This window comes from Lobosporangium transversale (assembly GCF_002105155.1).
Source record: "Lobosporangium transversale strain NRRL 3116 chromosome Unknown BCR41scaffold_46, whole genome shotgun sequence".
NCBI lineage: Eukaryota > Fungi > Mortierellomycota > Mortierellomycetes > Mortierellales > Mortierellaceae > Lobosporangium > Lobosporangium transversale.
Genome location: NW_019029024.1, coordinates 240,231 through 264,456, shown reverse-complemented (window position 1 = coordinate 264,456; position 24,226 = coordinate 240,231). Strand labels below are relative to the sequence as shown.

Genomic DNA, 24,226 nt, shown 5'->3' with positions numbered 1-24,226 from the left:
TTGCAATCGTAATTGTGTGAATTGTTTCTTCTTTTAATACTTTGCGATCGGATCAAACCCAATGGGCCTTTGAGTGTAGTCCATGATCACATTTCATTTTTAATTTTCACACCATTTCCAATTTTCACCCTCACACAATTCAATTGTGTTCACACGCACAAGACACACTTTTATTCACATTTGATCCATTTGAACTCCTTCTGACAATTCTACTATCATATACCACAACATTTACATAAACCATCTCATCTTTATTCCATTTCATTCCTCATTTGAATCCAACTACCTTAATATTGTGTTCATCAAATTCTGATCAATCCCTCTGCAATCTCCGCATAGTGTTGTGTGTGTTATAGAAACGTATATTTTTTTATACACACGTATACACAGCTGCAATTCCTTTTGAACGAGAGTTGCAGCCAAGGGAAAAAAAAAAAAAAGAAAAAAAAAGAAAAGAACAACCATTGCTATCCTTTTTCTTTTCTCTTTCTTTCTTCTGCTCTTTGTCACACTCTCTCTTCACCTTTCTCTCGCTTTCTCCCTTCTTTCTGGATCTTCTTTCTTTCCCTCTTTCTCCCTTCTCCTTCTCCTCCTTTCACCTGTCTCCTGTTCCTTTTTTACTACCAAGGACGAGGTTTGATTTGCGCTGCATGGAACTGCATCGCAACCATCGTTCATTATCTGCACGCAACGTTTAAAAAGAAACCCCGCCCCGCCTGGTCTTCCCATTCAAACCTTCTTTTTATTTCTTTTTTATTTAAAAAAGTTCAAAAAATCCATAAAAGTGTTTCACCAATTGCCGAAGCATTTCGTCTTGGGGTCTTGGAAGGTTTGGGTGCTCACTCCCAGATTTGCTGAAGGATCCATTTCCAGCGACCCAGACTTTGCATTTACATTAAGAAGAAGTAAAAAAAATCGAGTAGGAGACAAGGCTACTTTTGCTGTTACAAGATAAATCTCATCTCTTTTCAATGACGACTACTGCCTCTGCTCGGACAGCCTGGCCTAGTCCTTCGATTTCCAGTCCCAGTCCTGGCTCAAGCTCGCTTCCGACATCTGTTAATCCAAACAGCTATGTCAATATGGTTGACACCCCTCCTCCTTCCGCATCCAATACCAATCCCACATCGTCATTACCCATGGGTGCTAATGAAAACAACAGTGGCAATGATTTGGATCAAAAGATGGCAGAATTTAGGCGCTACTGGTTCTCAAGGAGTCCTAATGCAGGGCCTGATCTCCTCCTCAATGTATCCGAGTATGCGACCTTCATGCCTCGCCCATTTGGGTTAAAGGAGCGATCTGTAGAAAAACCTTTATTAGGACCTGGCAATAATATCATTAACAAGACTCCTGACTGGACTGTACCGCCTTCACCCCCAAGGACTATCTCTGGCTATGCCGCGGGTTTTGGACCCTTACTTGGGTAAGTTAAATAATAAAAGCATGTGCAATGTGTGTGATGAATGAAAAAAAAAAAAAAAAAAAAAAAGAGCAAGCAAGGGGGGCATGTGCGCTTGTACCTGTGCACCCACGTACAAGCGTGTGTGTGAACATGAATGTGCAATCTGGTGTTGTCATCCTTTCTCCTTTAAAAACCATAATACAGAAAGGGACACTGTCCATTTTTTTTTTTACCATCTCACGCAAAAATTTTTTGTGCACCCATTGGCGAGACTCCTATGCAACAATGCATGTCTATTTGTTGCGCATCGCTGTGTTAAGATGTTATTATAAGATCCCTTGTTTGCTACTGTTATTACTCACTACGTATCCGCTAATTTTTTTTTTTTTTACTGTTATTTCCATTGACCAATAACATGTTAGCCCCAATATCCGATCAAACAAGATCGTGTATCACCAGGTTGGCTTTGTGGATTGCTTTCTTGGCTCCTGTTCCTAGAAGCTTTTGGAATGCATATCGCTTTGCCTATGCTATAGGCGAATTCAAATTAACCATTCTTCTTCTTTTGTTGTTGCAATCTATTTGTCTTTTCTGGTCTGACCACAGTGTGCTCCACTATCTCCTCCGGAAATGCTGCGTGAGAGCATTGAGGTAAGGACGGAATTATTTTAAAGTTACACGTCAAATTTTATTTGCCTCACTGTGTTCCCTTGGTAGGTAACACACGGGCTAAAATATAGTTTATCCCTGTGTTTCCCCCATTCATATTCATTTTAGATGATTTCAAAGCTCCCTACAGTCATGAGCCCAACACTGCCAACGTGGACTCTACCTCCTAGACCTGTCACAGGTGGGAAACAGCCAGGGAAAGTGCCTTCAGTTCCACCAGATCTGGCTGTCAGTAGTGATGATAGCAGCTCAGAATCAGGCCACGAGTCAGATAATCAATCCACTGTACCTGATTCAGAAGGAATTGTTTTGAGTGAAGCAGACGCAATTCCCAATGCGCGTTACAACAGCATTGGGTAAGATTTCATGGATAATACTTCAAGATGAGTCTTTTTGTGCTACTATAAAGGCATAGGATAATGAGAGCCTTGTTTTATCATGGATCTTTCATTGCTTACTCTTTTTCTTTTTTTCTTTCTTTTATGTTTCCTAGACGGAAATCTGCGCAGCGCAGGGGCTCAAAGACAGGGGATTTAGGAGGGAAAAGGTCTGTAGGAGTTACGGCGATGAAGGGGCCAGTATCAAAGGAGTACTGCTGTCTACTTACATCGGAACAGGCAAAACAACTACCACGGGTTGGCAAAGTTCATCTATCCAAATCGCCTGCTGTTGTTAGAATTAATATACCTCAGTATTTATTGCCTGAGCTCGAAGCCAGGCTCAAGTCATTGAATGGTTTAGTCTCGTCCAAGTCCGCATCCAATGCTACTACAGGACGCTCGCTCTCACCACAGGCATCGCCATTAAAGGTTAAGAGCAAAAGTGTTTCTAAGAAGCACTATTCCGAAAATGAGGGCCCTAGAAGAAAGAAGACAAAGCGTGATCGTGAGCAGTCGAGTAGTTCAGATTCAGGTTCAGATTCGGATTCAAGTTCTGAATCGGATCGGTCACAGGCAACTATAAAACGTAGGAAACGAGATAAGGAACGGCGACAGAATTCTGGTAGTACTAGTAGGATTGAGGATGGTCGACCCATTAAGGACTCAAAATCATCGCAATTGTCAACAATTGATCGTAAGCGACAGAAGCTTGCAAGGATGAATTCAATGAGCGAAGACGATGATACTGAGGATCGAAGAAAAGTCAAAGACAAAGCACGGGATCTTACTGAGGGCAGCAATGGAGCTTCCACAAAGAGAATGCTCGTTAAGAAAGAGGCCAGTTTGCGCCGAAGAAGGAGTTATTCGAGTAGCATGTCTCCAGATCCTACAGCTATAGCATCATCATCATCAAAACTATCAAAGAAGAGCCATGTAGATGATGCTCGTGATGACCATGCGAGAGAAGGAAGATCTAAGGACAACACTGATCGGCGATCACATTCAACTCTTAAGGATGACCGTGGCCGAACGGCAAAACGACGTCCACGACATGGAGACTCTCGAAGTCGATCACGATCACGATCACGATCATATTCAAGGCAACAAAAGAGAAGCCGTGATCGTGGCGATAGCCATGAGCTTGTTCAATCGAATCGCGGTCGACGAGATTATGAGACTGAAAGAAACACGTCATCCAAAGTAAAACGAGTGCACAATTCTAGTCGGGATTATCAGGAGAGGCCTATTAAAAGCCGTCGAATTCGGAGTCGCAGCTGGAGCAAGGGCAGGAGTAGGAGCTCAAGTAGGAGCAGTAAGGAGAGGAGCAGAAGCAGAAATAGGAGTAGAAGCATGGAGCGGGATGGAAGTCGCGACCCACGGCGCGACAGGAAGCGACAACGCTCACGGTCACCTTCAAAGAACAAACAAGTGGTGGACAGGCGTGACAAGGACAAGCATGCTTCACGTGAAATGTCATCCTTGCCTGTTCCAGTGGCAGCATCCACTAATAATAGCCATCCTAAACCTACATCGCTGGATATTGTTGAAGAAAATGCGGACAGAGGCCGGGAATCACCTTTGTTTAACCGCCGGAAAGCCGAAAATCCTCGTGGCTCTACATCTACACCTATCACAAAGTCGTCATCTCAACTTGCTCCTCCTCCTGCTCTTTCTTCTCCTTCTCAGAGTTCCCAGAACACCAAGAGCAGTACTGCTTCCTTATCAACTCGTTCATCACTAGACAGCATTACAAAATCTCAACCGCAGCCAGAGTCAACTATAAATTCGACACCAGCGGTACAGCCGACACCAGTGGTACAGCCGACGCCAGTTAAAAAGTTTACGATGGAGGACTATCAACGTAGGCGGTTAGAAGCGGAGGTGAATACACCCAAGGTTTCAACCGATTCACCTGCCATGTCTTCGAATAGCGCAGTCATCTCTGGGTCAGCAGGGAGCTCATCGCTTGAAGGACCACGACGAATGTCAGTTATGCCGAATGAGCCTTCAATGGACGGGCAAACCAAATACTTTAGAGAGTATAACAGGTAAAGATAAAAAAGAGAAAAAGAAAAAGAAAAAAAAGGGTAACAAGGTATAGTTTCTAATAAGAGAAATATATTTTCCGGTTTTATTTATTTTATTTTAGATATCGCACACTGGCTATCGGACTTAAGCGTAAGGCAGATGAAATCACCCGCGTTCAGAATAATCCACGTTTGGGCGCTATTGTCTATTTTCTCAGCAGCAATGCGTTTATGCGAGCGTTCCACTATAATGACAAACATTTTGAGCAGATGCATTCGTCCAGACCGGATCTAGTTCTCAGAGAGTCAATGAAGTGTTGGAGTAGCATGAAGCAATTTTCGACCGCCCTCTCTGTCCAATGCTGCGATAAATTCGAAGGATTGGACGGTCTGAGTTATCTACTAGAGGCCTTAGTCTATTTCAAATGCCATAGCTATGCAAACTATCGACTTCGAAAGGAGATGCAAGCATTTGAACAATTCAAGAAACGACCCTCAGGAGGGGATTCTGCAGCAACGGCACAGGACAATGTAGTGATCAGTTCAGAGTTAGCAGCCAAGTTATTGCAGATTGCAGAGGAGTGGACGAACCTGACGACTAAACTGGAAGAATGCGAAGTTGCGTTCACGCCTGATATCGTGCGGAAGAATTTTCCAAAGGCGTTTAAGAAGTGGTGTATCCATCCTGAAGAGATTGGAGGTAGTGGTGGCAAGACTTATTCAAGGTTTGTGGAACAAAAGCAGAAATTATTGGTAGGCATGGTAGATGGTGCACCAGTCTACGAGGAAAAGGTCGTGCGGTTTCCCAAGATTATGTGGCCATTGGGAACATATATGCACTTGAGCAACTTGATGGACTTTGCAGATGAAGCTGTGAATGAATACCAAGATAACAACAAATTACAATATGATATCTCTCAAGTTCAACAAGCTCAAGCACCGTCGTAAAAAAAATAAGTCAAAAGAGGAAGGAAGGAAGGAAGGAAAGGCGTATGGCAGCGAAGGAAGTAAAAGGAATATCTAGTTGGTACCTTTTTTTTTTTTTTTTTTTTTTTTTTCCTGTTATTACTATTGTCATTATCATTTAGTATCATGATAACTATCTTTTACTTTCACATTTATTCTGCATTTTTTTTTTTTTTTTTTTCGTGGCCCATTTGTCATTCTGCTTGTCATGTATTTGTAGCTTTTTTTTTTTTTTTTTTTTTTTTTTTCTGTGGTTGATCGTTTCCGTTATCATTCTTTCTTAGCTCTTGTATTTTGCGTATTAATTGTCAAATGATTCATATAAAATGACTCTGGCTTTTGAATTTAATGCATACCTGCCATCATATAATATGTAGTTGTTGTTTCTATCAGCATTATTAAGTTTCTATTCATATCATTATCATTATCATTATCATTATAATAACTATTTCTATCTAAGGGGATTCATTAAGGAAGAATGATGCCACTGAAATGTTTAAAAATAAGAGAGAGAGTAAGGTAATAGAGCCCCTAGGTTACTCCGCTACCGGAAAGTGGAGGCATGTGACAAATAGACACTATTAGACAGGGATAATTATATATATATATATATAATATGTGTGTGTGGGAAGACTCCGCTTAGGCATCTTGAAAAGCCGAGAGATCCTTCTAGGTCGGTTAAATTCGTGACCGACCGGATATGTCCAAAGTCAGTCACCGGAATCTGGTTTTGAGTAGGGACACAAAAATTGCACCTGATTTCCTAAATTTCAAGGTCAGGCCGGTCTAGAGGTCTTGAAGGGAACATAACGTTTACATAATCCGAACCCGAGGACGAAGGCACAAAAGTAGCAAAGAAAAGCAACAAACTAGAGGAGAAAAAAAAAAGCGCATTAGGGGCCAAATCATGGCTTTGTAAAAAGACACAAAGATTACTATTTTTTTTTTTTTTTTTTTTTTTTTTTTTGGTACCTGTTGAGCTCCATATGGTGTTGGTGGCATAGGTGTCAACGAGTTAATAAGTACATCAGAGGTAGACCTCGAAGCAGAAGGTCGAGGAGGTAATCGTCGATGCAGATTTGTTGATGGCCTTGGCAGTGGAGTTTTCAACTGTAGCGGCAACAACATGTGTAGTTGCTGCGGCTCTTGCTGTCCTTGTGAGGACGCGAACCGTGTTGCCGTTGATGCATCCCGCATGGAATTGATGACCCAAATCTCTTGAGAGGCCTCAACATTTGAAAGACTGGGAAAGGGTCGTTGGAGAACTGCTCGGATGGTGTACCTGATTTTTACATCTGGGCTATAGCTGGTGGAAGGTAAGACCCTGTTCACTTCTAGCCCGTTTTCCTCCCCAATGAGAATGGACCTAGCTGCAGGTGAGGATATCGACAGCGATAACAAGGATCCTGGATTGGATGCCGAGCCTGATGGTGCAGCGTGGCGACCAAGGCGCGATCGCAATCCAGAGAAGGAGGATGATGATGAAGTACGAGAAGGAGAAGATTGAGCAGTATGCATGGATGAAGTGTTAAAGGTGGAATCAGCGCTGTCGACGGATTTACGAACTTGGTAAAGGTCCTTCATGGGATGAGCCAAGATTGCTTCAAACTCTTTCTCGTAGACTCCAGCTACAACAGTTGAGCCATTGTGTTTAGTATGGATCAGAGGGAAGGACCATGTCTGGTATCCAAACACATCTCGACTATGGTGGTGGATGGGCTTTTTATGTTCAATAGCTAAAGGTTAATAGGAGAAAAGGAAGGGAGAGAGGAGAAAAATGATGAGATGAAATTGTTCTACGAGCATTGTAATTAACCAACTTTTTTTTTTATCAACACAAAGCATGCTTACTTGTCCAATGCGATTCGACCCATGCCTCATAAATAATCTGGATATCGCGTCCTTTGCAGTCGTAGTTGGAAGAGAATTGGACAGTGCCTTTTATCGTACCAACCCTGTCTAAGGTAGATCCATAAACAAGAGGCATGCCATGTGGACCGATGTAGTCTGTGTGTATATGAATAGATAATGATTTCTTTCTCGCTGTGAGATCCTCCTTTTGTGAGTGCATGTTGGATAGAAGTAGGAAGAGAGTAAAGTAAAATATGGATGTGGATGAGCGAGAAAAGAAAAGAAGAGAAAACTAGGTTGAGAATGATGATTATGAAATGATTATGTCGTGGTGTGTTGCCCTGAACGTTGTTGTTTATGGTTATAAAAAAAAAGACCAAGTGGGATCGTGCAACAGTTCTCTTCTCTTTTATAAATACTTGTAGACATCAGGGGTCAGACTAAAAAAGATATGCTCACGGGCAAATGGTTCACCGATCTACTTTGCCACATGGTCAATTGTATACTCTAATTTTTCCTCCTTTCATCGGAACAAACGGAGCCCTATTTATTTTCTTCATGATGTAGAAACCCGACAGATGGACACAAAATGCGCATCCGACGTCAGTTGTGTTCCATCGGCGGTAATACGCATTGCACATGCTATTGAAATGTTGCTCTGATTTTTTTTTTTTTTTTTTTTTTTGATAGACCGAAGATCCTCAATTGGCTGACAAAAGCCTCATTATTGGAATTTCGATGTTCGCCTGTGCCCAAAATATCGGCTTTGGACTGTTTTAAACTTTCAGGGCTTCGATTTATTGTGCGTTAGAAGATGGTGCTGTCAAAGTAGAAGATGTCTAACTTATCACAGATCAAGCCTATTATCCTTTTTTCTACTTATTTTGATCTTACATGCTTTCATGCATATTAACTCTATTGATGAACATCTATAATTAAGGTCTTTTTTATTTGCTTTATCTTGTATGGTATACATAATTTTTCTTGTTAAACCCCTCGATCTGTCCTAGTTATGGCAGTAAAGATCCCGTCTATTCTTCGAACAACTGTTTCAGTCAACAATTTATCCTCCAACAGGCCTGGCCGAGTTGTGCAGACCCACCTACTGTCAGAAATGAATCGAGATGGGACAGGTTCAGAACCTGCAGGCCCAGTGATAGTGATGGGTACTAAAGAAAAAAAAAAATCATAAAAAATCCATTAATAAAAAATTTCCTTAATAAAAAATTTCATTAATAAAAAATTTCATTAATAATAAAAAAAAAAAATTGTAACGGGTTATGCAAAGAACCTGCTGTTGCACTCGCTTACTTTTAAACTTGCGCACTAAATCCTTGAAGATCAGGTCGACACAAAGGTTGTGTCTGATGGTCAGACTACGGCATCGGACACTTGGCTTCAACCCATCAGTGGCATTTTCTTCTCCAAGCCGACCTTCAACCTTGACTTCTTTAGCACCCAATCGTGGTAGAGTCGCGTTGAGCAGTAATCTCCATCCATTCTTCATCTCATCACCGCCAGTGATTAAGGATGCTGGGAAATCACATCCAAACTCCCTAGGCTCAGGAAATTTGGCTGTGCCATTGTCATGCCAATAAAACATCTTTTGCTCCAGTCGAACACGGATTTTAGGGATGTCGATTTGTGTAGGGAGAGGGCTACCTCCAAAAGAAGAAGTAGCAGTGGCTGGCGAGGAATCCTCCTTGGATATTAACGGAAGAGCTTCAAGAGCGATCGGGAAAGTCTCTCCTGCAATAAAGGTGGTAGTGGGCACCTCGAATGTGTAATAGAGGCCTCCAGCTGAGGAAGGGGCAAAAGGGCCTTTAACCTTCTCCTTCTTGGAAAACAATGAGAAGTTGTGAAGTTTTTCTATCCATTTAGGCATAGGCTCTTCAGCTTCTTCCTTCGGGTTATCCAGTGTCTCAGAGGGCTCGAGTTCATCCCCAGTCTCGTAAACGAGACAAGGTATGAGCTTTTCTCCTTGGCGTTGTCCACTCGAAATATTGGAGTTGATGACCCAGACCTCTCGTTCCTCCACAATATCAGCGTTTGGAAGGGATCGAGGGATCCGTGCTGTCACCTTGTAAGTCATCCAACTCTTTTCATTCGTCATAGAGGAAGGTGCAGTAATGTTAACAGGTACATTGAATGTTGCCCTGTACTTGCCAGCTTGGATGGTCCCTGGGGATGAGTAGCGTAACCCGACCGAAATACTCTTCTTACCAAACACTGAACAGCTTCTGTAAGGAAAATGATGGTAGCCAGCAATATCTAAAAAAAGGGAAGAAATAAAAGAATCTTTAATATGGGTATTCTTTGCATGCCGTTTCCAGTTCTGAACTCTGTTACATGAAGAAAAAAAAAAAAAGTGGAAAGAGACAACACCTGTCCATCCCGAGGTGTTCATCATGGTGACCTCGACAGTCAGGTCTTGACCCTTGAAGGCACTATCCGACTCAAATACGACCTCACCCGAAATCACAGCTGGCTGTTCAGGTGTGCCATAGAGTAGGGGTTCTCCCTTTGGGCCCAATCGTGTTGGACTATTGACATTGATGGCCAGTTTCTTGACCCCAGCGAGCTTGTTTAGCACGTCCATTTCTATGCTGTTTTGGATGGTAATTAAGATTTCTTATTATTCCTGGGGGGGTCGTAATGAAGATTTAAGATGTTTAGACCAATTCAGCCCCTTTATAAGCCTTTTTTTTTATACTCAGTCTCTTGGACAAAGAGTCGACAGTGTTTATTGAGAATGGGCGTTTGGTTTGTTTACAAAAGGACCTTTAGGTTTCCTGTTTCATCACATGGTGTCTTACCAAAAGCTCAATAACCCAAAAAAAATAGAAAAAAAGAAGAATCTTCGTGGAATCCAGAAGGGCACGGAACAACGAATGTCAAAAACAGCAAAAAAAAAAAAAAAAATAAAAATTAATGCACTCTGATATTGTTAAAATATACGAGTACTGTATATATAGTTATGTGAAAGTTGACGAGGGATAGGTTCACCGTGTTCAAGACAGAGAGGTTCGATCGTCATGTTTTTTATCATGTTAGTTGAGCGCGACATTCTTTTTTCTTTAGCAATTAGAAATAATTGTTAGAGGCGTGAATATCTGCAAAGAGAAATGGGGGCATACCCCTGACTTGGTTGCTTTTTCCAAAAAAAAAAAAAAAAAAAAAAAAAAAAAGAGAGAAAAAATCGACTTTGGTATTTATATAGGATTATCCAGGTCACACTTATCGGCCTCAATAGTCCAAATGGAAATAGGGTATAAGTGTCAGGACTGGACTGCACTTGTGGTGAGTGTACTACCCAATGGCGCGCCATAGGCACAGTTTGAAAATAGGATTAGAATGATGTCTGTTATTTACATATACTTCTAGAGATTAAGCTCTTTCGGGATGCGTACAGCTGCCAAGAACCACGCTACTGGGAACAGGGCTCATTGTGTTACTGAATGAATTGGAGTTGGTGCTTCTAGAGGAGACATCAACAATTCTTTTTAATGCCAAATGCCCAAAAACTGGCTTTCATGGCGTATATCTTTCCGATTCGACGTGTTCTCATGTGGTTTGCCAGAGCGTCACCTGTTGCATCTAAAAGAAAAATAAGGTTAAATTCCTTCAAGTCTGAATAGGTTGTGCCAGCTAAGAGAGCAAAAGCTTTTCAAAGCAGCCTGCACAGACTAAGGTTCCTATCCTCGCTTGTGGCTGGGCTTGGTTTTAATAGGTTAAGAGTATATGAAAAAAGATGTTAAACAATGGAGAGGCCTTTGATCTGGTGTTCCACGTTAATAAAGTACCCAGTGTGGCTCTATAAGGTTAGTTGAGCGAGAGCAGCTCATTTTCACTTTAGGATTACTGCTTTGGCAGAAGCCAAAGAACCAATGTCTTCATATGTTTATTCTAGATCCATAGTGTTCGGCTGTCTTTTCATGAAGGTTACATCTGATTAAGTAGTAGATTTAAATTTACGGTGTTGTTCAAAGAGACTTAGATCATTGATGCACGCCATTTCTCCACCATTTGTCTAAGAGAGCTCCTCAAGGCTAGGTAGCGCAGCTGCAGCAGTGGTGGCGCAAACGGAGAGCAGGGGTGTCCAGGTGTAGGGTCCTGGGTTAGGGCACCATAGAAATAACTTCCTCGTTCTTCTTGGATGAGTGAAGAGACATTGAGAGATATTGCATAGAGTCCAAACATCGAACAGGCAGTGCTTTTGAGCAATGGGCTTGTAGCTGAGAAAGACGAGTGAGTAGAGGCAGGGAACCCAGAAACTACATAGCTACAGACGCAGATAAGAACTTTGACCTTCTTTTGAGGCAGGTATCTTGCAATCACGCACAATAGTTCAGGCCGTGACTGAATACATCTTTTTGATCGTGGGGTCAACTTTCTTGCAATTTGGTGTGGTTCAAGTGGGTATTTTTGTGTGGAAAGAGTTGTTATTCGATGGTATGGTCACGGTCGTGAAGAAAATAAGGAAGAGGAAAGAAGAATAGGTGATGGAACTTTGGCGTAACAAACGAAAGGTAGAAAAAAAGAAGAAATGAATAAAAGGATACATAATGAAAAAGAGAAATGAGTTTGAAGATGGATGACAATGTGTCATAACCAAATGGTGGCAATGCACGATTTTATCAAGGCGCGTCAATAGTATGGTATATACACACATGCCCCCCAAAAAAACAATAAAAACCCAACCTTGATTTAATTCCATTTTTTTTTTTTTTTTTTTTTTTTTTTCACTTATTTGCCTCATGCATTTCCTGCACTTCTATTCGCAGGGAACAGTCTCTCTATTCCATTTGTGAACAAGACCTAGGAAAACCATACCTCCTATAGAGAAGACCCTCATATCTTCGTCAAATCGCATCTCACTGGACGCCTTTTTTGTTTTTTTATTGTGTAACATTTCGCTTTGCTTCAAAAAACAGGTACGCTTATCCCATTCCCTCTCGCAGTTACGGCTCGTGAAGGGATTGCTGCAATGGTTGTTTTTCTTCTTAATTGTTTTACATTTCGCCTTACTTCAAACAATAGGTACGCCTAACCCATTCCCTCTCGCAATGAGAGTGCAGCTACGGCTCGTGAAGGGATTGTTGCTATGAGGCATTGGTTTTTCTCTTTTTACTCTTACTCTTCCAATTAGTGAGCCCCCCTTATAGTGATACCCGATAGTGACATTTCCATATAAAAAATGTCTCTATAACGAGAGTTACATATAAATTTTATGTCCAAACAGAGGTCACTATTCCCTTAAACCGTCAACCTGGCAAATTTGCCATTATAAATGGGCTTAAAATTCAGCAATTCATGGGCATTGTCTTGAAATTTTATTTCGATGTCGAAATAAATGACCGAAAACTAAACTGTCATGGAGCTATCCTGGCTTCTTTATTTGTGCCAATAAAAAAACTCTTGAAGGCTTTCGCATGACACTAGCATCCTCTTAGGGGGCCCATTGTGTTGTTTATTTATTGACTGGTGTAATAGCAGTGATAATATTCGCCATAGTATCGACTTGAAAGGAGGGCAATCTGAGTTGATTCATTCTACCGCACCATAGAGCTTGCTCGGCAAGACTTGATTTGTCACATCATTTGCTTCCTCGTCTTCTTGATATATCTGGGTTGGTAAACACTGCTAATAGAGTTTGTTGGGCCTGTTGAAACCAGAGGGAACTACAGCAACATATCATACCCAAGATGATACAAATATCTCTGTTGGAGTGAGTGGTGAACTGTGTGGTTCAGATGTAGTGGACATGAACGGCGAAAGAATGCATCGAAAGGATGTGAGCGGTTATGAGAGCAAGGAAGAAGGGGTTGGTATGCCTGTTCAAGTCCTTGGCAAGAGGGCATGTGATCACAAGTTGATTTCGGTGAGTCTGCATAACAATGGTATAGTTTCTAGACCCTATCTTCCACGTACAGCATTGCATTATTGGTGTTTTCAGACCTGGCACCAATCATGCGAGGTATTTCTTTTTCTGAGGATTCCTTGTGTTAAACGGCCAGACAGAAAGCTTAAAAGACATACAGACACAACGGTGAAAAAAATGTATGTGAGCAAACAGTTGCTGTGTTTATTTGTTGTCTGTACATGCCTTCTTTCATCGCGGGCTTTTTTTTTCCTTTTTTGTTCGTCAATCACTGTGTGCACGAATAAGCAGCTGAAGCATCTCTTTGGTTTCTGTACATGCATATACACATTTTACATCGCGGCGTCTTATTTATTTTCTGCAATTCCAAAACACAAAACACAAGCGTTTTCCATTGGTGCCTCCAGAAGAAATAAACAAACTTTATTTTGGCGGCCACTCCACAATCATGCCATGGTTATAACAATCCCTAGGAAAGGATGAAACGCGTCGGTATTAATCTCGCTTCTGTAATTCTAAATGCATATATTTTGGTGATTGGTATCAACTATCAAGTTCGCACATACACACACCAAACGACCGCCAAAAACCACCACTCTCGCTTCTGCTCTCCCTCCATCCACAAGGCGCTGCGCAATATCACCATTAACAAGGCACCGTCCAGTAAGAAAGGGTGCTTAGCTAGCTTTTACTCCAAGCAATAAGCACATCACCTATCTCGCCATTGATGCCGGAACCTGAGAGACAACGAATATCTCTGCTTTAACGCAATAGTACTGGGGCTGTTGGAGCAAAGAACGACATCTGAACCCATTCTCTGATAAAAAAAGACTTTTTTTTTCTTTAGTTGTTACCTTTGAAAGGATATAATCACCAAGTCATATCTGTTAATGCATTTATTACCCCTGTTCAAAATTATAAATCTTCTTTTATTCATTAAATTCCTCACAAAGCACAAAACGAGAGCCAGTGCAAACAAAAGAAACTGAAAAAAAAAAAAAAATTGTGTAAAAAGGATCGACATCGACACTGTATGCTGTATATGGAGATGATTTTTTCGAATGCTCACTTTGGTATCTCAATGTTATTGTTTCCAATCTGCCGTTCATGCGAGAGCTTGTATTTATTTGTCAATCTCTGCTATTGACTGGGACAAAACCCCAATCCAAACAAAGGAACTGAATAAAGATTGATGTGGCCTGTGAAGCAAAGGATCGATATCAAAACTATATGAGACAATGATAAAACTCATCATCAAACCAGGATATAAAAAGGGATCATTGTCTTCCTCCTTCAAAGTCCCATCCCTTTTACCACTGCCACTTGTTCCTGTATCTTTCCCTCAATATTCTTTATCTATTCGCTTTGAATCTTTACACCATAAAAAAGCTCATCCTTTTATACCTTTGTCGCTCTTTTTTTTTTTTTTTTCTTTTTCATTTCTTTTCATCACCACCATTTTTCCTTTTTTCTTTCTCTTTTCGCTTAGATATTGACCATGGGGCTGAAGTCCTTCTTCAAACTGGTTGAGGATCGCGGGGTTTTACCTTCGGAAACTGACGTGGGCACTTTCTTGGCGGCAAATCCTGACCATTCTGTTCATTTAGATCTCCTCGGTACGTTCTATTACGACATCCTCCGCAGAGTTGTCCATGCAAAGATGAAAAACGAAACCATCATTGATGTAGGAAGGTCCCTGGCACTCGAGATAAAGGATCTTTTCACAACGGACAACCTGACTATACATATTGATGGGGAACCTTGTACTGAGAAAGAAAAAGCAAGGACAGAACGGCAAGCCATAAGACAAAAAAATATGGACGCTTTGGAGAACAATATGAGCACCTTCGAGAGAAATTCTCGGAGTGGGGTATGGACTCGTCCTCAAGTCATGAGGCGCATCCAGAAGGGTCTTCGGGAAGTCCACACCCTGAGCGTCCAGGACAAGGATCAGCTGGCAACAGGCCTTAGTTCTGTCTTCGATGTCTGTCTGTGTGCATATGAAGCGGATCCATGCATAGGGCGCCATAATGAGGAGAATGATAGGATCGTGATATCCCAAGACTCTAATTTTTTTGCGTACGAACGAGTCTGCATCCTAGTGCGACCCCTTCCACACCGTAGACGGAAGTTTGGGGTTTACGACGTAGACAACGTTATCCAAGCACTAAGACTGCCAACACACGCGCATCTGGTGTTATTCTGTGCCATCGCAGGCAATGACTACTCAAGGAACCTCGAGACGTTAGGCCCGGTTAATAATCTTCGATTAGTTCGAAAGGTTGCGTGGAACGAGAACTATAATAAAATGCTTCAAGATTACCTCGAGGAAGCTAATAAGGTGTTGGGAAGGAACGTAGCCTCTGAGGAAGGCCGTTTCAGTGTAGCTCTCCGCATTTTTACTTCCGGCCATCAAACGTCGGCCCAAGCGTTACCATCGAACAATGAGTTCGATAACTTCAAGCAGCGTCTACTCAATGGAAAGGATCTTCGCCATAGAATGGCTCAGCAAAGGCGAGCGCAGCGCCGCAGAATGTAAGAAAGCTCAAGCTATAATTTTTGGCCTTGAAACCAGACGTCCCCAATACTAATCGTTAGCCCCTTTCTTGAATAATGTAGAGGCGTACCATCATTCTATATAGCGGAAGGGTCACATAGGAACCAGTTCCGGCCCATCTTTTCTGACAAGGCGAGCATATGAATGGGCGCACAGTTGATATCAGTAACTGCCGTCAGCACGATAGGCCGGGCCTTAAGCATCCACCACGTCGGAGAAAGGCAAAAAAGAAGCAACAGAAAAAACAAAAGCGGAAGCACAAAGGCAAGAAGCCCCACAGGGCTAAAAAAGAAGGTGCACCAATTAGGAACTTGAAGGATGCTACGAAGGTTGATCACAGCTACAGCAGTAAGCACCCTATCAAGGCCTTAACAATTGGGTCCCTTAAGGCCTCCGTGGCAAGGAAAGGCGGACTGGACGCAGATGAAAGGGATAGTATTGCAAGCCAGATCCGAGGGGCAGTTGTTGTCCTCAACCGACTACGCCGCTATGCATACTGGGCGATTGCCTTGGACATTGAGAGGATCATGCGGTTACCAGGGGCAGCAAAGTCGAGGAAAAAGGCACTGGACGAGGTCTTGGATAGCAATGATTATTCCTTCCGTCTCGCCACCCTTCTTTTGAGTGGTCAAGGTGGCCCCAATTCAGCTTACGTGAGGGCAAAAAAACAAGGAAAGGCGGTAGAAACGCCCCATCATCACCTCGCTTATGAACATTTCAAGGCCACCACTGAACTTTCCCCAATAAAGGATATAGACATCACATTGGGGGACGTCCAAGGCTTTGATCCCAAAAAGATCACATTTCCAAGAGCGTCAGACTTACTAATGGGCCAAGTACAGACATCATTAAGGCAGCACTACAGGAACGCAATGGTATAGCTTGTGTAGGGGTATTTTCATGCATATTCTGCAATCAAATGCTCTTTATTCACACCTTTTTTTTTTTTTTTTTTTTTTTTTTTTTTTCTAGTTTGATGTCGAGAAAACAAACGAAGATATGAGCGACATTGAGTTTTTTTTGCGGGAGAACAAAAAAGTGAAAAAATACTCAGACTTTCCTACGTCCCCCTGGTCACCCGGGTATGTGTATCTGTCTGAACACGCCCTAGTTGACATCCTCTGGGCGAACGAAGATACCAAGCAGCTGCTGGAGCGTATTCTGCCTCTCAATAATGCTTCCAAGACTGCAATGTATGAGTGTGTACAGGGAACAAAAGGGGTTTTGATACAGGCTCTCTTTTGTGACATTGGAGGTGATCGCATGGTTCGTGGATATCAAGACAAAGTATCCCTGCAGTCACAGGACAAAGATCTAACTCGGTTCAAACTCAAAGGGACGATTTCTACCAACGGTCTAGTTCTGAATCTACTTGCCTATGACACAACCCAGACGAAGAGACAGCAGCAGTCTGACGCAGATGAAGAAGACCCCATCCAAGAACTGGAGCTTTCTCAGGGATTTCTCAACACGACGTGTTCAAAGGCGGCCGGTGAAGACCTAACAGATGAAGACTACGCAAACATAAACTGGAAGAGGAGCTCCAAGCTGCTTGAAAACGTTGAGCTCACATTCAACAAACCAGGGCGATGCCCATCCGCAAACACCACAACTATCGTCGGATGTGATCCTGGTATTGTTAACGCCCTTACGTTTTCCTCGCTGGACCCTCACAACCCTAACTTGCGGCAAACGGTAAAGGTGAGAAGCAGGTTCTTGTACCTCCCTGTCCTCCGCTTCAATCACCTGTTGAACAAAAGGAAGCGTGAAAAAGGAATGATTGAGGTTGAGAGCGCCATCCCTGTGTTTGGAAGGGATACGTATAATGAGTACTTTCAATGGATGAACGAGGAGTCTCAGACACAGACAGGATCAACGAATTTGGATGTGCTTCAAGAGTTCTACGAGTCCAGATGGCACCTGAAAAAAAAATGGGACCTACGAAAGGCTCAACGAGCTACGTTCGACTACGCGGTACAGCGAGTGTTGGAGATGCTTGGGGATAAAGGAGTACTTGTCGTCGGCCTAGGGTCCTTTGAAAGTAGTAAAGGAGTTCCCAGCAAGCACACTGCTATAACGAGACATCTTGTCACACAGGTATGGCTGTTTTTAAAAAAGTAAGCAAAGCTGGAAAGCCATAAAACCCTTGCTAATAAACGACTGCCATTTGAAACGCTTAGGTCAAAGCACGAGGACACTTCGCTGTAGGAGCGCACGAATTTTACACCAGCGCCCGCTGTCCCCGACCCCTCTGCGATAGCTTTTTAGAGACGGTGTACCCTCGCTCTAAATATTGCAGGACATGTAAGGTATTCTTCGACCGTGACGCAGTAGGGGCGGGAAACATCGCAAGAATCGGTCTTGCTCAAATTGAGAGACAAGAGAGACCTGCAAAGTACAAGCCCACGGAAGAGTCGCCTGCTCCGGCTGCAAAGCGCGCACGACGCTAGACACAAGTATTTGGGTACCGGCACACCCACAAAAAATTTGTAAGTTCTGTTTATTTTCGTCTCCTGTATCCATCCTCTCTAATCTTTTGCCCCTGAATTTCTGGACTAACTTTAAAAACCGTACAGATCAACAGATAACGGGAATTGAACTGTACTTTGGAGATTAAGACAGTTGACTATCGCAAGGGCAGAGATGATAGAGAGAAAGCATTTAGGAATTGATTTGGCTTTTTACTCTAATGCGCGATCAAATTGTGGACCAAGTGAAGTGCAGCATTATGGACAAGGAAGCACTTTCGCAAAAAAAAAAAAAAAAAAAAAAAAAAAAAGATAAATATTGTATATCTAGCTAGATATTTTGTAAAAATACATTATGAGATCCCTAAAAAAACGTTGCTTGGCAACTAATTAGTAGAAAAAGTGGTAATAAAAGAGGCAAGTGATAACAAAAGAGGTACATGTATGTGGTAACAAGATAATAATGCTAATGCTAACGCAAAATTTATCGTCAATGCCGACATTCACCTTCAACATGCATAGTGTCGGAATTAACACAGCGTCTGTTTAGTAAAGAAAAAAAAAAGAGGGCGGACGAGATAGAACGTACTCTCTTTTAATTTCAGATTATGGTAAAAAAAACAAGACCAGTATTTACTTTGGAGAAAGCAACTACCAAATATTAGTCTAAGCAAACTAACAACCATGCTTGAAATAAGAGAATGATAGTGTGGATAATATGTCAGGAACAGACAAGCAGAACAAGGGGAGGGAGGGATTTTTTTAAGCGGGGAAACAGGGCAGGACTAGACCAGGTTGTAGTTTTATTCTAAACTGAGGAAGAATTTGTTGTTGAGGCATCTTACTGCTAAAAAAAAAAAAAAAATGGTTGTATTGGAATAACTCGCCGGATACAAGAGATGGAGGTTTGGATTTTGGCCACTGATAGGCATTTTGAAGGGCTTTCAGGTGATATAATCTGAGCCTGGTTCCCCATCTAGTTTCCTCTTCCTCCAACTTTGTAAAAATAAAAAAAATTATAATAATAAAAAGATATAGAGCAGGTAGGGATCCTCAACCTATGATAGATATTTTAAAGGGCTTTCGAGTCATATACATTCGAGCCTGACATATATGGTATGAAAAGGCATGTGCTAGGAAAAGTGAGGTATGTTGGATAGCGAAGGCGACAAAGGAAGTCCTACGCTCATTATCCGTACCAGCAACCCTTTCCTGAAAGATTACACAGGAAAGGGTCGCTGGGCTATGAAGGATAATGTATGAAAAGAGGCAACGAGTTCACATGATCCCGTAACTTAAATCACGATTTAGCGTCAAGCAAAGTTTGCAGATCGTTTGGAGTTTAATAAAGTCTAACCTTAAATTTAAATCAAATTAATATAGTTGACCCCTTAAGATTATCCAACTTGTACTTAGTGAACTTTCTAGGCTCGTCACCAGCCTGAGGTCGAAGCGAATGAACGTGCTGCAAGGCGGAATTGCCTGTTGAGGCAATTTGTGACCGCTCTTTCCGAAGCTTCTTACTCAGGCTGGAGACAAACATTGGTTATTAGCTGGGATGGTGCAAATTCACGTCTGAGTCGTTCGACTCGAAGCATGCTTTTAGAAAGCCCTTGAGAGTAAGCCTGCGCTTTTCCATATTCTGGAAGATCTTAGCTAGCGTCTGATCAATATTTGTCTTCTGCTTCGTATTTGTTACAAACTTCACTTTTGTTGCTTTCATTGTCTTTTTTTTCGAGTTTATTTTTCTTGCACTCTATTTTTTTTTTAATTTTTTTTTTTTTTTATCTTTAATTTCTGAATAGCAAAGTTAGGATGCAAGAGTGTTGGTGGAGATGAGAGAGGAGAAAAGAGCGTGAGAACAGTGAATGCATACAGTAATTGTCATTTATGTTGAAGCGTGCGGGCAGGGTAGTGCTCATGGTGTGAAGACTCGACAACATTTGGCAAGGAAAAAAATTGTATGAACTCGTATATGTTTTTCGACTTCAAAATCTTTTTTTGACCGTTAGAGCATATGAACTCCCATATATTTTTCGACTTCAAAAAAATTTGTAACGTCCCAGCTAATAACCAATGTTTGTCTCCAGCCTGAGTAAAAAGCTTCGACAAGAGCTGTCACAAATTGCCTCAACAGGCAATTCCGCCTTGCAGCACGTTCATTCGCAGCACGTGGCTTTGACCCCAGGCTGGTGACGAGCCTACGAACTTTCGACAATGCTGGATTTCTGCGCTTACATGGAGGATAGGGAGAACGCATAAAAGATTCAAAAAAACAACGCCGCTATGAACGCTTGGCTGCCACAAGCCAATTACCCATGTGGAGAAACAAGCAACAAGGCAAAGTATATAGAAAAAAATGAGCTAAAACATGGCGAAGTAAGAAGTGACCTGTACTGATGTACTTAACATACGTACTGGAGTTTTTTTTTCAGTAAATTTTTACTTTACCGAAAATATACTTTTTACTTACTTTTGTTTTACTGATATTTACTGAAACGGTAGTTTGCTGTAATCGGATTACAAAATGAAATCTTAACAATTTAAATTACAAAATTTGTATTCAATAAGTATATATGTGATTGTGTTTTCGCACCAATTGTAATCCTGCTTGTAACCTCTGCAAATACCTCCCAGGCTATACTGGGAAAAAAAAAAAAAAAAAAAAAAATGTCTCATGCATTCATGCATTCCTTTTCTTCCTTCTTCATTGCTACACCCAACACCTTTCCAAACCCTTCTAAACCGAGTAAGCTCTCCTTCCCACTCACTCATTTACTTTCTCGGCGTTCCTGTCTCTTGTCCCCGTAACCCCTTTAGAAAAAAAAAAAAGATGGATTCAATAAAACGCAATACCAACACCCTCTAAGAGAGTAGGAGTGCTTCTGAGCAAAGGACCCATTATGTATCCCATTTGCTTAGAGCCGTACGCCGACCCTCTATGGCCTCAGTCTCACGCCTTCTTTCTTTATTTATTTATTTTTTTTTTTTATATCAGCAGAGCTAGAAACAGATTATGAACGTTACTTTTGAACCAGAGGCAGAGGATATTGAAGCCATTCTTCAACAAAGTGCAGAGTTACAGTCGATGAATGAGGCCGTCGACCCCGAAGCAGTGCTGTATGAACAGGATGAAGAGGATGGAGAATTAGGTAACCAGCATCATTTCTCCCACTTTTTTATTTTGAAAATTAATTTGGTAGACCATCAACCCTCTTACTCTTCTTACAATGCTGAATGCTGTATCTATTGCCCAGTAATGCCGCTAAAGAGGAAGTTGAAAGAAAAGCCAGGAACACGGAAGCGTCCTGCCATAGATATGTTCGAAGCTGGAACAGATGATCCTGCAACGATTACCTCAACAGCTAGCTCAACGCCCATCGTTACACAACAACAGCATAGGCCACAGCGACCACTTACACAGGCTGACTATGACCTTAGCAACGCGCTGTCTGAGAGAGAGTCAATACTATTAGCCTCGGCCGTCCGTAAAAATAATCAAGCAAGGTCCACTCAAGAGCAGTATAAAGCTTATCAGAAACATTGGAACGTAAGCATTTCCTTAGTCACTAGGTACAAGGTGGATATATGCCATATGGAGAAATAGCTCAAAGCTTATAATTCATTCTATTCATCCCAAGGAATGGTGCGAGCGCAAGAGGTACAGCGACGATAACACGGTCACTCGTGAAAAGGTCCTAGTGTATGTCCGCGAGCTCCTGGCTCCAAAAGTCATAATAGATGAAGAGAACCCTCATCTCAGTGTGTTGCCCGCTCGTGTCCACAAGACAGAAAGCTATGAAGGCGATTATCCTGCTTACCCAACGATCGCGTTTTATCTCAAAGGAATTCGAGATCTCTACATTCAACAGTGTTCGGATAACAACGTGGCCGCAAATGTGATAGGTACTACACGCGTCCCTGAAGTTATCGCGCTATTGGACGGGTATAGAAAGGAGTAAGTTTTAGAAAATATAGTGGGTATTGTGACTCTATTATAGCTGCCTTGCATAAAACTCTGCCTTACAACTATTCTATCCGGCTTATCTTGATTTACAGGCATCACAAAAGAACGTCGTCCCAGGACGTTCTGCAACTGACAGTTGGTGCGGGATATCCTCTATCTATGTTCAAGAAATTTATGAAGATCTCGTGGAGCAGGAGCTATAAGCATCTGAGTGCTGTCTCCAGGACACAGAAGTAGTTGGCGCGCGTAATCGTCTGTGTTTTGCATTTAATCATTTTATGATCACTCGGGGACAAAGTATACGAGATGCCTTAGTGAGCCACTTATTTCCCCACCACTTTGCGACTGCTGGAAATGGACACCAGTTCGCACTTGGGATTGTAATAGCAATCCCTCAAGGAAAAATGAACAATGATCATACGCTCCATTCTGTATTTATTCGTAACAAGGACGTAGAGATTTGCCCTGTTGGATGCCTCGCTTTTTATCTATTCGAGCAGTGGATGGTACGTATTGGCTGCTTCTATGGGTTGCTGTTGAAGATTAACTCAGCATATAAGCTGTCTATTAATATTCATCCATGATTAAAATACCCCTTTACCTTACACAACAGACGAAAGAATCTACTCCAAATTTCCGCATGCATGACTGGAAATCCCAGTACCTTGTACATGCCTCTGACAAATACAAAGCGATGGATGCTGCGACTCTCTACAGGCAAGTGAAATTATCAGAAATGCAAATACGCCATTACATGAAGTTTTGTACTCTGTTTCCTAACCAATAGCATAGCCATACTCAGATCTCTAAGCGAGGTGATGAAGCTAGCGCATTACACATCATCCAAGGTTACTCATAGTGGCCGTAAGGCTGGGGCGCAACATGCGCAAGCCAATGGGGCTAGCATCGAAGATATTGCCCAACATGGTAATTGGAACCATCGCCGCTTGGTAACGCATTACCTTAGTCCGGTAGCGCAGACTGTACCATTTAAAATGGCCGGATTTCTCCACGAGAATGAGGATTTCTGGCTTCCGCGGAACACCGTTATACCGCCTGTTGAATTACAGAAGCAAATCTTTCCATTCATTGAGGAGCTGTTTCCAGACAATGTCGATTGGGCCAGATGGATGGAGAACGTTATGATGGATCGTCCCGAAGATCTGAATCGTCCTGACAATGAGTCAGTACCTTATCCAGCTGAGTACATTCCAGCCATGCGAATCATGCTTATCCTAGCCCACTTGCGCAAGGTTATTTTACAAGATGCAGTTGCTCTGATGGCGTGCAATGGCGATCCATTGTGTATCTACAGCCAGCACCACGTTTTCACTAGTAACCCTGTGTTTTCGTCGCAACTGTTCCAAGAGTTTTCTTTGCGACTTCACGATGCCATGCAGAAGACACAATCACCAACAAACGACAGTCTCCGTTTCAATGCTCCAGTCATCCATCAAGAGCTTCAAGCCATCAAATCGAGCGTGTCATCTTTGGATCATTACGTACGTGATGATTTTATGGGCGCACTCCAAGCTACAGCGGAGAATAGTAATGCTGGCTGGTCTAGAACATGCAGTCATATGCATCGTGAGATGATAACCATCGTACAAGGGCTTCAAACTGTAATGTCGAACCTTACGAAGACAACCGCCAGGTCTTTTGGGCATTTAGCTAGTGATATGGAGAACGAGCATCGCATTCTGACGCAACAAGAGCAGCGTCAAGCGAAAGAGCAAGAACAACAGTTGAATGACCTTATACATCATATACCTCCAAGGCAGCATCTCCAGGAGCAGCCGCGGGGATTTGAACAAAGGGGGATGGATGCTTTGGAGCAGCAACCAGAGCAGGATGAGCGACCAGGCCAAGACGAGCAACCAGGCCAAAATGAGCAACTAGACCAAGTAGACCCCGAGGTGCAGGAACAAGAGGAAGATGGAGGGATAAATGAAGCCATGGAAACAATGAAGTTGGAATGTTTAGCGGATAAGATTGCAGAGACTTACTTGCAGCTCCCAATTGACCAGGTCAGAGCTGCAGCCCCAAATTTCTCTA

The 24,226-nt window shown here is 42.2% G+C and overlaps 8 protein-coding genes across 8 annotated transcripts; 3 read left to right on the top strand and 5 right to left on the bottom strand.

The window, feature by feature from the left end:
* The first annotated feature begins 472 nt into the window (after positions 1–472).
* On the top strand, positions 473–5,508 carry BCR41DRAFT_361162 (hypothetical protein). Its single transcript, XM_022025473.1, has 6 exons — positions 473–1,426; positions 1,828–1,864; positions 2,012–2,056; positions 2,183–2,430; positions 2,568–4,502; positions 4,604–5,508. Exons 1-6 carry the CDS (start codon positions 972–974, stop codon positions 5,427–5,429), a joined length of 3,546 nt encoding a protein of 1,181 aa, XP_021877540.1. The 5' UTR covers positions 473–971; the 3' UTR covers positions 5,430–5,508.
* Positions 5,509–5,748: 240 nt separating this feature from the next.
* BCR41DRAFT_389285 (hypothetical protein) lies at positions 5,749–7,700 on the bottom strand (the record flags this gene model as incomplete). Its single annotated transcript, XM_022028109.1, has 3 exons — positions 7,299–7,700; positions 6,420–7,183; positions 5,749–5,853 (listed from the first exon to the last, which is right to left on the bottom strand). Exons 1-3 carry the CDS (start codon positions 7,516–7,518, stop codon positions 5,749–5,751), a joined length of 1,089 nt encoding a protein of 362 aa, XP_021877539.1. The 5' UTR covers positions 7,519–7,700.
* Positions 7,701–8,227: 527 nt separating this feature from the next.
* On the bottom strand, positions 8,228–10,006 carry BCR41DRAFT_389284 (hypothetical protein). The gene is made up of 3 exons (XM_022028108.1): positions 9,684–10,006; positions 8,610–9,569; positions 8,228–8,467 (listed from the first exon to the last, which is right to left on the bottom strand). The coding sequence occupies exons 1-3, from the start codon at positions 9,895–9,897 to the stop codon at positions 8,286–8,288; spliced, it is 1,356 nt and encodes a 451-aa protein (XP_021877538.1). The 5' UTR covers positions 9,898–10,006; the 3' UTR covers positions 8,228–8,285.
* A 1,285-nt stretch (positions 10,007–11,291) lies between these two features.
* BCR41DRAFT_374095 (hypothetical protein) lies at positions 11,292–12,411 on the bottom strand (the record flags this gene model as incomplete). Its single annotated transcript, XM_022026841.1, has 2 exons — positions 11,292–11,691; positions 12,350–12,411. The coding sequence occupies 2 exons, from the start codon at positions 12,409–12,411 to the stop codon at positions 11,292–11,294; spliced, it is 462 nt and encodes a 153-aa protein (XP_021877537.1).
* A 2,084-nt stretch (positions 12,412–14,495) lies between these two features.
* On the bottom strand, positions 14,496–15,592 carry BCR41DRAFT_389283 (hypothetical protein; the record flags this gene model as incomplete). Its single annotated transcript, XM_022028107.1, has 2 exons — positions 14,496–15,277; positions 15,503–15,592. The coding sequence occupies 2 exons, from the start codon at positions 15,590–15,592 to the stop codon at positions 14,783–14,785; spliced, it is 585 nt and encodes a 194-aa protein (XP_021877536.1). The 3' UTR covers positions 14,496–14,782.
* Positions 15,593–16,709: 1,117 nt separating this feature from the next.
* BCR41DRAFT_361154 (hypothetical protein) lies at positions 16,710–18,212 on the top strand. The gene is made up of 2 exons (XM_022025472.1): positions 16,710–17,833; positions 17,917–18,212. Exons 1-2 carry the CDS (start codon positions 16,736–16,738, stop codon positions 18,184–18,186), a joined length of 1,368 nt encoding a protein of 455 aa, XP_021877535.1. The 5' UTR covers positions 16,710–16,735; the 3' UTR covers positions 18,187–18,212.
* Positions 18,213–18,422: 210 nt separating this feature from the next.
* On the bottom strand, positions 18,423–19,927 carry BCR41DRAFT_374092 (hypothetical protein; the record flags this gene model as incomplete). Its single annotated transcript, XM_022026840.1, has 4 exons — positions 18,423–18,479; positions 18,712–18,746; positions 19,050–19,200; positions 19,778–19,927. 4 exons carry the CDS (start codon positions 19,925–19,927, stop codon positions 18,423–18,425), a joined length of 393 nt encoding a protein of 130 aa, XP_021877534.1.
* Positions 19,928–20,995: 1,068 nt separating this feature from the next.
* On the top strand, positions 20,996–22,543 carry BCR41DRAFT_361152 (hypothetical protein). The gene is made up of 5 exons (XM_022025471.1): positions 20,996–21,077; positions 21,206–21,356; positions 21,462–21,754; positions 21,846–22,162; positions 22,264–22,543. The coding sequence occupies exons 2-5, from the start codon at positions 21,221–21,223 to the stop codon at positions 22,406–22,408; spliced, it is 891 nt and encodes a 296-aa protein (XP_021877533.1). The 5' UTR covers positions 20,996–21,077; positions 21,206–21,220; the 3' UTR covers positions 22,409–22,543.
* Positions 22,544–24,226: the final 1,683 nt, after the last annotated feature.